The 13,940-nt window shown below is 40.5% G+C and overlaps 1 protein-coding gene across 20 annotated transcripts in view; it reads left to right on the forward strand.

Moving 5' to 3' along the window:
• LOC146490544 (protein NLRC3-like) overlaps positions 1-13,940 on the forward strand; it is a 152,012-nt gene that overhangs the window by 28,656 nt on the left and 109,416 nt on the right. For 5 of the 20 annotated variants that reach the window (XM_085153031.1, XM_085153035.1, XM_085153029.1 and 2 more), the window contains one exon: positions 10,876-11,049. The exons of 14 other annotated variants lie outside the window; for them this stretch is intronic. In XM_085153031.1, coding sequence (XP_085009157.1) covers positions 10,876-11,049 — 174 coding nt within the window. Of the gene's footprint in view, positions 1-10,875; positions 11,050-13,940 lie in introns of those variants that run through there. One more of the 20 variants, XM_085153013.1, reaches the window with a different exon arrangement.

The following is a 13,940-nucleotide window of genomic DNA, read 5'->3' on the forward strand; positions in this document are numbered from 1 at the left end:
AAGGGAGGCCTATGTCAGCGATTGCAGAAGCAAATACGATACAATCGTATTCCTTTACCATCAATAATCCTGGCTAATTTACAGTCTCTGAGGAGTAAATTGGATGAACTGCATTTGAATGTCGCACACTTACGTGACTACAGGGATACATGTCTAATGGCATTCACAGAGACTTGGCTCAAGGACTCTGACCCTGATTGTTCTCTGGAACTAAATGGCTTCGGGTTTCCCATACATTTGGATCGAGACCCCGGAGCTACCCAGAAATCTCAAGGAGGAGGGGTGTGTTTGTATATAAATCAGAAATGGTGTAAAAACGTGACCGTTCGTAGACAAGTGTGTCTGCCTGACATTGAGCTCCTCTCTGTGTCATTGAGGGCATTTTATCTGCCGAGGGAATTCCCACAGATCAACGTCACCGTCGTTTACATCCACCCTAAAGCGAATCCTAAGAATGCGACTGACACCATCTCTAACGTCATCCACTCACTACAATCTCTCTCTCCTGAGGCTCCTAATATTGTTCTTGGGGACTTTAATCGCTGCGACTTGAAGAAAACACTGAGCAGTTTTTATCAGTATGTGAACTGTCCCACACGCTTCAATAAGACTCTGGATCTATGTTACGGTTCCATAAAAGGTGTGTATACATCTGTGGCTGGCCCCGCCCTCGGATCCTCGGATCACAACACGGTGCATCTTCTGCCAGTTTACAAGACTGTGCTGAGAAGAGAGAAAGTGAGGAAACACCGCATAAAGGTTTGGAGTGACGACGCCTCTTTAGCCCTGCAGGGCTGCTTTGACTGTACGGACTGGTCGGTGTTTACAGAATCATGTAGAGACATTAATGAACTCACTGACGTTGTCTGCAGCTATATCTCCTTTTGCAGAGACATGATTATCCCTTCAAAGGTTGTGCATTTTTTCCCTAATAACAAACCATGGTCTTCAAAAGCTCTTATGAGGCTGATTCATGAAAGGAAAAAAAGCTTTTATTGAAGAGAATATCTTGAAAGTCAGAGAAATTAGGAAGGAGATCAGATCAGAAATTAAAAAAGCCAAAATAAAATACAAGGATAAGGTAGAGGCGGAGATGGGTAGCAATAACTTAAGGTTTGCCTGGGCAGGCATGAAACACATGACTGGCCACTGTTACAGTGACTGTAATAAGATAAGTCTCCCTGGTTTTAGCTCAGACTCTCAGTTAGCCAATGAGCTGAATAGATTTTATTTGAGATTTAATGATAATAATAATTCAAGGAATACGCTTGATTTCTTAATAGAGAGCACCAGAGCCCCCCAGCTTTGTTCTTTGATGAAAGAAGGGTGGGAAATCTTTTTAAAATGAGTAAGACTAATAAAAGTCCAGGTCCTGATAATATTTGTGGCCAGGTGCTTAGAACATGTGCTGAGCAATTATGCAGTATTTTTTATTACATCTTTCTTTTATCTCTTCAGCAACAGAAGGTTCCAGAGGAAAAAATCAATTATTTCTCCAGTTGCTAAGACCACAAAACCTACATCATTACATAATTTTAGGCCTGTCGCTTTAACATCCTTAGTGATGAAGTCCTTTGAAAAACTTGTGAGGAAGAAGATCCTGCAGCAAGTAGAGAAGTTTATAGACCCACTACAATTTGCATACAGGCCTCGTAGAGGTGTTGATGATGCAGTGGTCACTCTGTTGAACTTCCTTTATCGCCATCTTGATGGCGCCAAAGCTCATGCTCGGCTCTTATTTATTGATTATTCTTCAGCTGTTAATTCTATCCAGCCACATCTTTTAGTTGATAAACTTCTTAACCAGTTTAAACTTGATCTTAATCTTGTTGGTTGGATGTTAGACTTTTTAACTGACAGATCTCAGTGTGTGAGAGTAAACGGTTGTTTTTCCAAACAGCTGAACTCTTCTACTGGCTCACCACAAGGTTGTTGTCTCTCTCCTCTACTGTATATTTTGTACACTAATGACTGTCGCAGTACACAGGCCAACAGGCATTTCAGTAAATATGCAGATGACACAGTCATTGTAAGCCTCCTTCATGGTGAAGAGGATTCCCATGGGCCTGTTGTGGATGAGTTTGTTTCGTGGTGTGATCAGCCCACTAATCAATGGCCATGAGAACCATTCACAGAGAGTTGGGGAATGGCTGCAATCACAGCATTTTAATCATGATTTTAAAGGCTGTAGATTGGAGCCATTGCTCTAACAGTGTACAAATGTAACAGGGCTTGGTGCTGATGCTAACAGTGCTAGCTGATTCAGCCTTTATTTACACATTATAAGCACATTTAGCTTATTTTAAACAGTATATAAAACAGCTAGTACTGCTGGGACTTTATATTTTCACAAGCTAACATGAGCCAATCAGTGAGACGTCTAGCCATGACAGTTGTATGTTGCTGTGAGAAGAGTTGGGCTACATACAGTGATGTTAGTGTTAGCCATGTTAGCATGGTAGCTTCTGTGTTTTTATAGTTTACACTTCTTGTTTATTGTTAGCTGCTCTGTTTAGTTGCTTTAGGGTGTCTTAGTTTACTTTTCCTGCTTTATTTTGGTAGTTATCGTGCTTGGTGTCATAAGTTCAGTTTGACTTCCTCCCCTGACATTGTCTACATTAGTTTCAGCTGTCGAAGGTTTTATTGAGTGTTTTCTTTTTCTTCCATTTGAACAATAGTGGTGCACTCTATGCTTGTAGCTGCTGTGTGCTAAGATCTTCTGTCAAACAAGATGGCGCCTGTGCAATAATGTTTATTTTTACATGTGAAACCGGAGTTGTACTTACATCTTATGCATCCAGCTTATCCTAGGTCACCGTTTCCTTCCACACATAGCTTTGCAAAAGTTGCATGAAAACCACTTGCAGCAACAAAAAAGTAATATTCCAGAAACACACTTTGCCAATCTGATCAGCTGTTCATAGCACTTCCTACGTTGGAATAGACGTCAGCCCGAACTATCATATGTCCGCCATTACCTGCCCGAAACCTGAAGTGACGTCATTTTTGCAGAAATTCTAGTTGTTGTTTTCTTACCTTCAACGTTGTTTGTTTGTTTGTTTTTTACCTTCAAGGCCTTATAAGCCTACACTGGTGTTTTCAAAAGTCATGTTTGAGTTTATGCTTTTCTGTATAGTTTCTGGGATGCTTAGAACTCAAATTACACAGTTGGAAATAGTTTATTTTGATGCACTGCAGTTTTTCTTGCAAATTCCCATTATAATATTTATTTTAGTTTTTCATGCAGTATATACAATCTGGTGTATCTCAAAAATACAACTATGGATACACTCAAATTACATTTCCTGTGGTTGGAAACTATTTTGTGCAACTTTTTTAGTTCTTCAGTTTTGAGGGATAAACCTCTTAAATTTCTCCAACTACAAATATATGTAAAAATACAAAACAATTTTCAATTTTTTTCTAGTTTATTGTACTTTTTTGCTGTATATGTAGTTACTATGGACTGAATGCATACATATTATTAAAATTTGGGCTATAACGGTTGTATTGATGTATAGCAACTTGAACTGCTCCCCAAAATGGCACTACAGCAGTGGTTCCCAAACTTTTTTTTTGCTGGTCCCCCCTTTGTTTTACACGAAAAACGTTCGCGCCCCCCCACATGTGAACAGCATGCACACGCACTAACACATCCTCCAACCACACACTCCCATATTTTGCTCCATTGTGGTTTATTTCACACCTCAAACATTTAGTAAACAATTACGCAAATACAAGTAACCTGCAATAAATTACAGGTAGTAATAAAATAAACTACTAACTCTTTTACGCTACGTCCGCACCTACACGGGTATTTTTGAAAACGCAGCTGTTTCATCCAAACAGCGTTTCAAATCACCAAAAACTGAGATTTTTTAAACTCCTTTTTTGCAGACGAGGAATACAGAGTTCATCTGGCAACGTCAAAGGTTGCGCCTGTTTTCACGTCACGCTGTGCGCCACGTTATTCTTTACATGAGATGAAGTGCAGAATGGCAGATAGAGACAAAATACTGTTAATCTGAGTATCTGCAGGTTTTACACGCAGTTACTGTCCCTCCATTTACAAAGGCGTCACGGGTAGTTGTTGTTTCTTCTTCTGTAATAATAATCAACATTGCTATCAATACATTTTCAAAAAATGCCTCTCTGTGGAAATTGGTTCAAAAACATAAACAACTGTGGGATCCTGTTTGTCTGTGATTTGAACCGGGGAACAAATCGTGGCAGGATCAGCCTGATGTTATTTGTATCCTGCTGTAACTTTACTGTATAAAGAGCAAACATCTCCAACATGTCAGGAGTAGTTAGTCATTACAACAAGTGTTTGTGAACTAAAAATCAAGAATGTGGGATCCTGTTTGTCCGTGATTTAAACAGCCCAGCGCTGCTCCCAACGCAGGGAAAACCAATCCTGCAGGGAGACCTACCTCAGCACTTGTGAAGGTGAAACCAAAGGGAAGATTTGCTTCATCATATTTTCTAGTCTTTGGTTTAGAATGAAGTTGGTTTGGAAACATATTCAGCGATGCTTCATCTCCTTCTTTGCGTTTCTGTGAGCTTATCTAAAGATAAGCTCTGGCGGACTTGGTTCTATGGTAGGTCTTAAAGGGTTTAACATCAAAGATTCAGTGGAGAGCTACTGTAACAGCTGAACAGAAAAACTCTTCCTCCCCTGGTGTGCTACTCTTCACAACCCGCAGGACTTCCACCCTCAAGAGATGGAAAAGGGGAACGAGGGCCGACGTCCAGGTGAAACTGAGAAGGTACCAGAGGCTAGCATCTTGGCTGTGGGGAGAATCCTGGTGCCTGCGGCCACTTCCTCTCCTGACATTTAGTTAATATGTTACGCCGGACCTGGGCTCTGTGGCTCAAAAGCAGTTTCTCACGGTGTGTCCGTCAAACGTTCACTGTTTTTATTGATAACAGCTATGTCTGCTCATCGATCATTGCTTCTCCCAGCTCTGGAGTCACCGCCCTGCCCAGCAGGTCCACAGGGGTGCATTGGTTTTTATTTCAAGTGCCGCTGCAGTCAGCTGTTGATTTTGCAGATCGACCGTCATCAACTCGGTTGGCCCTGGTTAACGTTCGCTCCATAACAAACAAATCATTTATTCTAAGCGATTTCTTTATTAAAGAGTCTCTAGATTTTATGTGTCTGACTGAGACGTGGCAGCAAAATAAGGATTATGTCCAATGTTCCCTCTAATGTTTCATGTGTCTGAGCGAACACACAAACTCCCTGAGCGGTCCCTTGGATCACTGGATCACGTTGTCATTAACATGGCTTCATTCCACATCAACCAAAACACCGGTGTCGGCACATAAGGACGCTGTCATAGCCTGTCAACCACGTTGATTAGCTGCGTATATACGAATGTGAATCATTGGCTGGACTATGGGATAAGGCGACATCGTTCTAATCCCATACGGGAGCAGCCAGTCACTGACTAACACTGCAAAACAGAATTATTAACGTATTTATTTTAATTTCAATTCAGGTTAGATATCTTTTTGTGCGCAATGCAGATTTTCTGTGTGCAGAGAGCGGGTCAGCGGATTGCGCACACGCGCAGCTTAGAGGGAATATTGATTATGTCCACTTGAATGAAATCTGCCCGACTGGCTGCTCCGTCATCTGAACTCCACATCTTTTAGGACGTGGTGGAGGACTCGGTGTTGTTTACCAGGACAGATTCAAATGCAGTCTGATGACCTCGGACTCCTTTTCTGCATTTGAGTCACAGATGATGGTCAGTTCTCTAAAAACCATTTATTAAGTGTGCCATTGAATAGTTACGGTAACCGCAAGGGTGTATGCTTGGTGGAAAACTCCATATCCCACAATTCATAGCATGCCTCTACCGACTCAAACAATGGCGGCCACCACTTCGTTTAATATATTGCTTTTATTACTGTTTCTAGGTCACAAAATAAACTTTTAAGATATTTTCAGGCGAGAATGTAGGTGTGTAAACGTCAAATATCTGCTCGTTTTGTCAAAAAATCCCATATTAGCAACTTACGATGTTGCTGCTAGCGCGGCTAAGTAGCTAGCGCGGCTAAGTAGCTAGCGCGGCTAAGTAGCTAGCGCGGCTAAGTAGCTAGCGCGGCTAAGTAGCTAGCGCGGCTAGCGTCTCTTCGCTAAAAAGCACCCGGGCTTGGCTTACAGTGAGGCGGCTGACACTCGTTTCACCACCCGATCGCTCGCCACTGTTTCTCAGCTGGACTTATTTTTCGTTTTGCCGATAATTCATTTATTAATTTTAGTAACGGTATAAACAGTGAAAGGTGGTTGTCCAGACGCTGGTCGATGTGGGAAAAATAAGTGAGTTGTTTGGTGGTGGCTAACGCGGAGCTCCAACAAAGGGCAACTAGCCCTGACAGAAAGGGCATGCGGGGAAAGAGACATACGAGGCGGCGAGGCGGCCGCCGATCGACCGGTGGTGGCTGACGCGGAGCTCAATCGTGGATAAGGGAAACCGTAGGCAGGAGCGTGAGGTGAACTGAATTTCAGGTAAGAAGTTATGAGCTGCACTCTATTTGGGTCAGATATAAACCGAGTTTAGGTGTAGTTTATTTGTAGCACGACGGAGTTTCTATACAGCTGTGTGCGCGCTAAGTTACTGATGTTGAACTTTATGACAGCCTCTCCTGTCATTCTCTCGCTTGTTGAAACTTCAGTCATGAAACTGATCAATAATCGGCTTTTCTCTCTTGTTTGTTTATCGCGCTAAACAACAGCAGCACGTTTAAGGTTGATCAGCTGTTGTTAGAATTCCTTTGGTTTTAATTTCTAGTATCAGCTGATGTTTGCTGGAGACACAGCTGAAAAAAAGGGCTGGTCCAAACCAGGAGATGTCCTTACTGAATCATCAGAGCTGAACTGGTGATGGAGAAACAGGTTTACCTTTTAGGTGACATGAATGAGTTGAAGTTATGAACTGTTTCTGAGAGACAAATAACACCAGGATCCTTTTCTAAGTAGCTGACAGCTGGTAACTGTGCAGGGGCGGATCTAGCAAAGCTTTTGCCAGGGGGCCAGGTAGGGCATTAACAGGGAAAGGGGGGCACAAAGAAATACTTTTCTTTCTTACTCTCATATAAAATATTTAGCTTTTATTAAATAGTTATCTGAATCTTACAACCAAAGTTTGTATAATAATACACAAGATTGGCTGTAGACCATTGTTAATCATTCAGAACACTGTGTAAAAATAACAAAAAGTGAATGCAAAAGTGCACAAATATTTATTTTACGTGTTTGATGTGTGTGGCGGGGCGTGGTCTGCAGTGCCGCTGCAGGGGAGGTGGACCCACCTGAGCGGCATCTGCAATCACGCCTCTCAGGCGTAAAGTCTGTGCTCTCTCGGCTGTTTTTTTTGGTGTGTGTCGGGCTGTGAGATGAAAAGCTACAGCCAGCTGTGTGGGTACAGCAACCATGTGTGAAAAGTGGTCAATAAAGTAATGCTACAAAGCGTGTTCATGCAAACATTGTCGGGTCTGCCGTGGTACAATGGGACTTCTGCTCATGAACCTCTGTGCACAGCGTCTGCAGATCTGAATGATGAATGGCAAACGACACTGATTTGCAGCGGCATAGGCACACTTAAAATTTCTTCTGAAATTTTCGCTTTCTAGTTTAACTTGTTATTTTACTTGGATCCTTCATCTCCTAAACTGATGACCCAAAGGCGGATTATAAACCAAGATGCTGCTGGAAGGTTCTCTGCCATGTTTGACCCTCACATGGCTCGTAGTGACCTCGACTCACGTATTTTATCTTTTAATGATCAATGTAAATTGTTGGAAAGCCCACTGATAACATGTTTACATGGCTAAAATGTTATGGCTCATTCATTGATAGTATTTTCGCCGTACAAATTGTTATGTCCTATATTATTGAACCCACCATGTCTATGCTGATGCTCTTTGAACGCACCACATAGGTACTCGAGGCCATGCAGTGGCTGCTAGTCTGTGTTCTCAGTATTTTTATGTGTCAGTTCCAGCTTTAGAGCTCTAACGTGCAGCTATCATGTTAGGAATATGTTAGGAATAGACAGGAACACTGAGCACACTGAGGTCAAATCTTTATTTTACCACTCGCTGCATTCTTGATGTTCATGAATTCAGCAGGTTCATGATTGTCTGCAGCATTAATCTCATATTTCCATTAAAAGTGTTGAATTTGACTGTTTGATGTTCTTTATGATCTCTGGCACCAGTTCATCTGTAGGCTGAGCTCAGTCCATCCATTTAGTGAAATGATGTTTAAAGGTATCCTTGTTCTGTGAGCGTGTACAGATCCTGAAGCAGAAAGCCTGGGTTACAGAGAAATGATCATCACTGTGATGATGCTCATCATCTCTGGTGGGATTTGAGGTTTTGTCAAAGCAGCAAAGAAAGCCTGGCTATGTTGGACTGGGTGTGGAAGCAGCTCCCAGTTTGAGTTCAGGAGACAGACACCCTCTCTACTTTACTCGGAATGCTTTCCACTTCCTCCATTGTCTATCGTATTTACATCCCATCAGTCTAATATTGAATGTTATTTTTTCCATCTCTGAGATCTACAATACTAATCCAATCTCGCTGAGTGGGAGGGTCTGGGTGTAACCACTTCTTTGTGATTGCTTTTTTGGTTGCGGCTAGAATTATTTTAACTAGATATAGTCCTCCTTTTGTATCTGTTCTTTTATGTTTCCTAGATACATCACTTGGCAGGTGTTTGGAAGTGCATAACCCAGAATATTATCCATGGTCATTTTAAGGTCTTCTTTTTAATTGTTATGCACTTCCAGAATACATGTGAATGATCTGCTTCTGTTTCTCCACAGTCTCCAACATTTCTGTGGACTTGAGGTCTGTTTGCTTTTAATTTTGGGTGTAATGAAAAAAATGTGTCAAATTTTTCCAGCAAAATTCCCTCCACAACGGCGAATTCGTTGTGCTGTGTTGTATTTCACACATCCTGACCCATTCCTTCTCTGTTATAGTTAGGGCCAGTTCAGCTTCCCATTTCTTTTTAAGGTAAAAGGTTGTGTCCTGTCTATCTTCTTCTAATGATCTATAGAAAGTGGAAATGGCTTTAAATTGTTTATGTTCATAGCAATTTTTTACTATTACAACAATACCCAATGATTTTTCAAGCCAGTCAGACTTTATTTGCTTTACGCAATAATCCCTAAGTTGCAGATATCTAAAAAAAATCTCTATTTTCCAATTTGTATTTATTTTTAATTGTTGGAAACTCATTAGTCTTCCATTTTTCATTAGAGTACAAACTGCTGTAATCCCTTTTAACTCCCACCGTTTGAATGTTTGGTCCAATTGTCCCGGCTTAAATTTTTTATCATGTCTAAACCATCTCAGCAAAAATAATTGTTCTTTTAACTGATGTTTTTCTATTACTGTGTGCCATATGTCTAATGTAAATTTCACAATTTGATTTATTCTACTTTTGTAAGAGGTCATTAATTGTTTGTCAGAGATACACTTGAATTTTGTTTCCCTCAATTTCTTTCTCAATTTCCTTTCATTTCAATTTCAATTTCAATTTCAACTTTCTTCCACCGTGCCTCATATTCTGGTCTACACCAACCAACAAGAGGTCAAAGTTGGGCTGCGTAAAAGTATTCCCTTAGGTTAGGCAAAGCCATCCCTCCCTTACACTTCGGGAGTTGCAATGTTGTTAGCCTTGTTCTGGGCTTCTTCCCATCACATATAAACCTTGAGATCATCTTGTCCCATACTTTAAATTTTCTTTGAGGTATAGGAAGTGGGAGTGATTGAAACATGTATAGCAATCTTGGGAGAACGTTCATCTTTATTATTTGAATTCTAGAGTAAAAGTTTGTAGGTGTTGTTGACCACCGTTCTAGGTCTTTTTTTATGTTACCCTCCACCTGATTGTAGTTTGTGTCCAACATAGCAGATAATGATTTTGTCAAGGTTACGCCCAAATATTTCATGGTATTCAAGTGCCAATTTAATTTATATTCATCTCTAATCTTTTGAGAAGGTGTATAACTGAATGATAAAATTTGTGTTTTGGGTACCTTAATTTTGTAGCCTGACAAGTGTTCAAAGGTATGGATTAGTTGCATCAAAGTTGGAAAGCACTTGTCAGGATCTCGTAAGAAAGCAATGACATCGTCAGCAAATAATCCAATAAGATGTTTTTGTCCGGCAAGAGTTACCCCCTTAAGATTTGGATGCTGCCGCACTGCTTGCGCTAGTGGCTCAGCATATAAAGCAAAAAGAATTGGTGACAAGACAAAGCCCTGTTTTGTACCTCTATGTAGCCGAATTCTGTCCGTCAGGCTACCATTCACCTTGATTCTGGCTGTAGGTTGATTATAAATTGTCCTTATACATTGTATTGAACTGTCCTTAAACCCAAATTTTTTTCAATACTTCAAATAGGAAGAGCCAACTAACACTATCAAATGCCTTTTCTTGATCTAAACTTATTAACACAGTACTGATATTGGTCTTTTCTGCATTGTCGATAATGTGAAGGACTCTCCTTATATTATCCTGTGCCTGACGTCCCTTAATGAATCCGGTTTGGTCCACTTCTATCAAATCTGGTACAAAGTTTTGAAGTCTTTTGCTAATAATCGAGGCGTACAGTTTGTAAACGTTATTAAGAAGGGAAATGGGTCTATAGTTATTGCAATACTCTTTGTTCTTACCTTCTTTAGGTAAAATTGTGATGGCAGACACCCTCTCTACTTTGAAGATCAGCTGCAAACTTTCCTTTTTGATAAAGCTTATAGTTCGAGCTGGATCAGGTGACCCTGAACCATCCCTTAGTTATGCTGCCATAGAGATGGATAACAGACGGATTGTTGTTTTGTGTGTCTGCAGTCTGTCAGGCTGTCTGATCACAGAGGAAGGCTGTACTTCCCTGGCCTCCGCTCTGACCTCCAACCCCTCCCATCTGAGAGAGCTGGACCTGAGCTACAATCATCCAGGTGAATCAGGAATGAAGCTGCTGTCGGCTGGACTGAAGGATCCAGGCTGGAGACTGGACACTCTCAGGTATGGAGAGAATGTCTGATATAGGAGGAAGAGCTGGAAACATTTCCTGTGTCCTTCACTCACTTCCTGTTTGTTTGCTGCAGATGAGACATGAACAATCACACATGCAGGAATATTTTCAGGGACAGACACACTAACTGGATAGTACATGGATATTTATGTAGGGGATCTCCAAGGAGTCTGTTTGCAGGAACATTTAGGTCACAGGTGTACCTGAGATAGATGCCAGTGTACCTAATAAAGTGTCAGCCATGTGTATGTTTCCCATGCTGTATGTCCACAGTGATAGTGACAGAAGGGAGAAACAAGGCTGTGAATCATTTCAGTCTGTGTGTGTGATAAAGAGGAAGACAGGAGCAGCTAACATTTGGAAATGGAAGCTTAAATAATGACAAACTCTACATTCACGGCTGAATTCACAATAAATTTGTTCTCAAGTGCACATTTAGCTAATGCTAATACTGTTTTCCCTTTCTTTCTACAACTTGAGCAGCTATTGCTAAGAAGGCCACTTTGCTCTGCTAAGGATTTGTGTGACCATGATGGAAACTCTGATAAGCTAATGCTGCTCAGAAAATGCTGTTTATGGGCCCTGTTAGAATCAATATTTCATTCTCATTCTGTTGTTTGAGAAAAATATTAACGTCTCACATCATTATAACACAAGAGAAAAGGGTATTAGCGTTAGCTACTAATGCTTATTCACCTGAAATTAGCTTTAGCTGCTAATGGGAGCCTACTTAGCATAAACCCTTCACATTGTTATAAGGCAAGGGAAAAGAGTCACTCATGGCAGCCTACTTAGCATTAACTCCTCACTAATATAATGCTAATTTATAATTTATATTTATAATTTATATTAGTCATTAACTCCTCACTAATATAATGCTAATTTACATCAAATTAGCATTAGCTGCTCATATTGTTATAAGAAAAGAGAAAACGGTATTAGCATTAGCTGCTAATAATTATTCACCCCTAATTAGAATAAGCCGCTAAAAGCTGCCTACTTAGCATTAACTCCTCACTTCGTTGTTACCCAACGGAAAAGAGTATTAGTATTAGCTACTATCATTTTTAATAAGTAAGAGAAAACATAGTTAGCATTAGCGGATAAATTAGCATTAGCTAATAACGGCAACCTACTTAGCATTAGCTGCTCATATTGTTAGAAATCAAGAGAATATGGTATAAGCATTAGTTGCCAACGCTTAGTCACCTAAAATTAGCATTAGCCACTAATGGTAGCCTATTTAGCATAAACTTCTTAATGTTAAATGAAGTTAATTAATGCTAAATAGGCTTAAGTGAAATGAAAGTAATGTTAGCATTAGCTGCTGATATTGTTAAAAGGTAAGATAAAACATTGCTAGCAGCAGCGGATAATGCTGACACACATAATAATTAGCATTACCTAATAATGGCAGCCTTCTTAGCATTAACTGGTCATATTGTTATAATGCAAGGGAAAAGAGTTGGCAAAAACATTGTTAGCATTAGTGGCTAAATTAGCATTAGCTAATGATGGCTACATATCTAGCATTAGCTACTGATATTGATATAAAGCAAGAAAATATGGTATTAGCATTAGCTTTTAATGCTTTTTCATCTAAAATTAGAATTAGCCACTAATGGCATCCTATTTAGCATTAACTCTTCACATCGCAGAGGAAAAGTTAAAATTGAATAAAAAAAGTGTTCACATTAGCTACTCGTATTGTTAAAAAGTAAGAAAAAACTTTGTTAGCATAAGCGGATAATGCTAATTCACCTCAAATTAGTATTAGCTAATAACGGCAACCTACTAAGTATTATCTGGTCACATTGTTATGAAGCAAGAAAATATGGTATTAGCATTAGCTGCCAATTCCTTTTCATCTAAAATTAGCATTACCACTAATGGCAGTCTACTTAGTATTAACTCCTCACTAATATAATGCATTATTCTCTTTTGTCGCTTCAAAACTGTCATCAACACCACGGACATACATTGGGAGCTGGGCAGTGTCGGTGATGTCTGTGGTCTCATCAAGAGCGACTGAGTATACACTGAAACATTTGGCTTTCTCACACAGTTGGTCATAAATGTCACTTGACAGGTCAGAAATGCGATCTGCTGCGGTGTTGGCAGAAAGGCTGATGTTGCTAAACTGACCTTTCTTTCCTGGACAGACTATATTTGCAGCCTGCAATATGCACTTTTAGACAAATTCACCTTCTGTGAATGGCTTCCCTGCTTTAGCAATCATCTCACTAACCACGTGGCTTCGACTGCTGCATTATTCTCTTTGGTTGCTTTCTTGAAGAAATCTTGCTGCCTCAGTAGATCTGTTTTAAGACTGGCAACCCGGAACACACACACACACACACACATACATACATCTTAGCACCAGCTTTGGGGTCACAGGGTCACATCTGGAACACACACACACACACACACACACACACACACACACACACACACACACACACACACATACCTACACTATGCACAGACTGGTACTCTTTGTTCATACCTGTGTAAGACGTCATATGTTAATGAACTTATGCATATTCATGTAACCTCAATAAAGAGCAGTGTTACGAGGGAGCAGACGAGAGCGACTGAGGTCAAGTGAAGGAACGGCGCTGTCACAGTTCTCTCCCTCATGAATTGTCTGGTTCCAGCGGTGGGTCTGTGCTAGACGACCCATCACCAGCTTTTTCCAGCTTTTTCCACTGGTTACCAGTACGTGGTAGAATCCACTTCCAGATCTGGTTGTTTGTCTTTAAATCTCTGAATGGATTGGCTCCATCTTATCTCTCTTTAACAAAATAATCCAAGTCGAGCCCTCAGGTCTGCAGATAAGTAGCTTCTGACCAGAACTAGATGTAAAAACAGAGGTGAGCTT

The sequence above is a fragment of the Neolamprologus multifasciatus genome, unplaced genomic scaffold (assembly GCF_963576455.1).
Source record: "Neolamprologus multifasciatus unplaced genomic scaffold, fNeoMul1.2 chr03_unloc_1, whole genome shotgun sequence".
NCBI lineage: Eukaryota > Metazoa > Chordata > Actinopteri > Cichliformes > Cichlidae > Neolamprologus > Neolamprologus multifasciatus.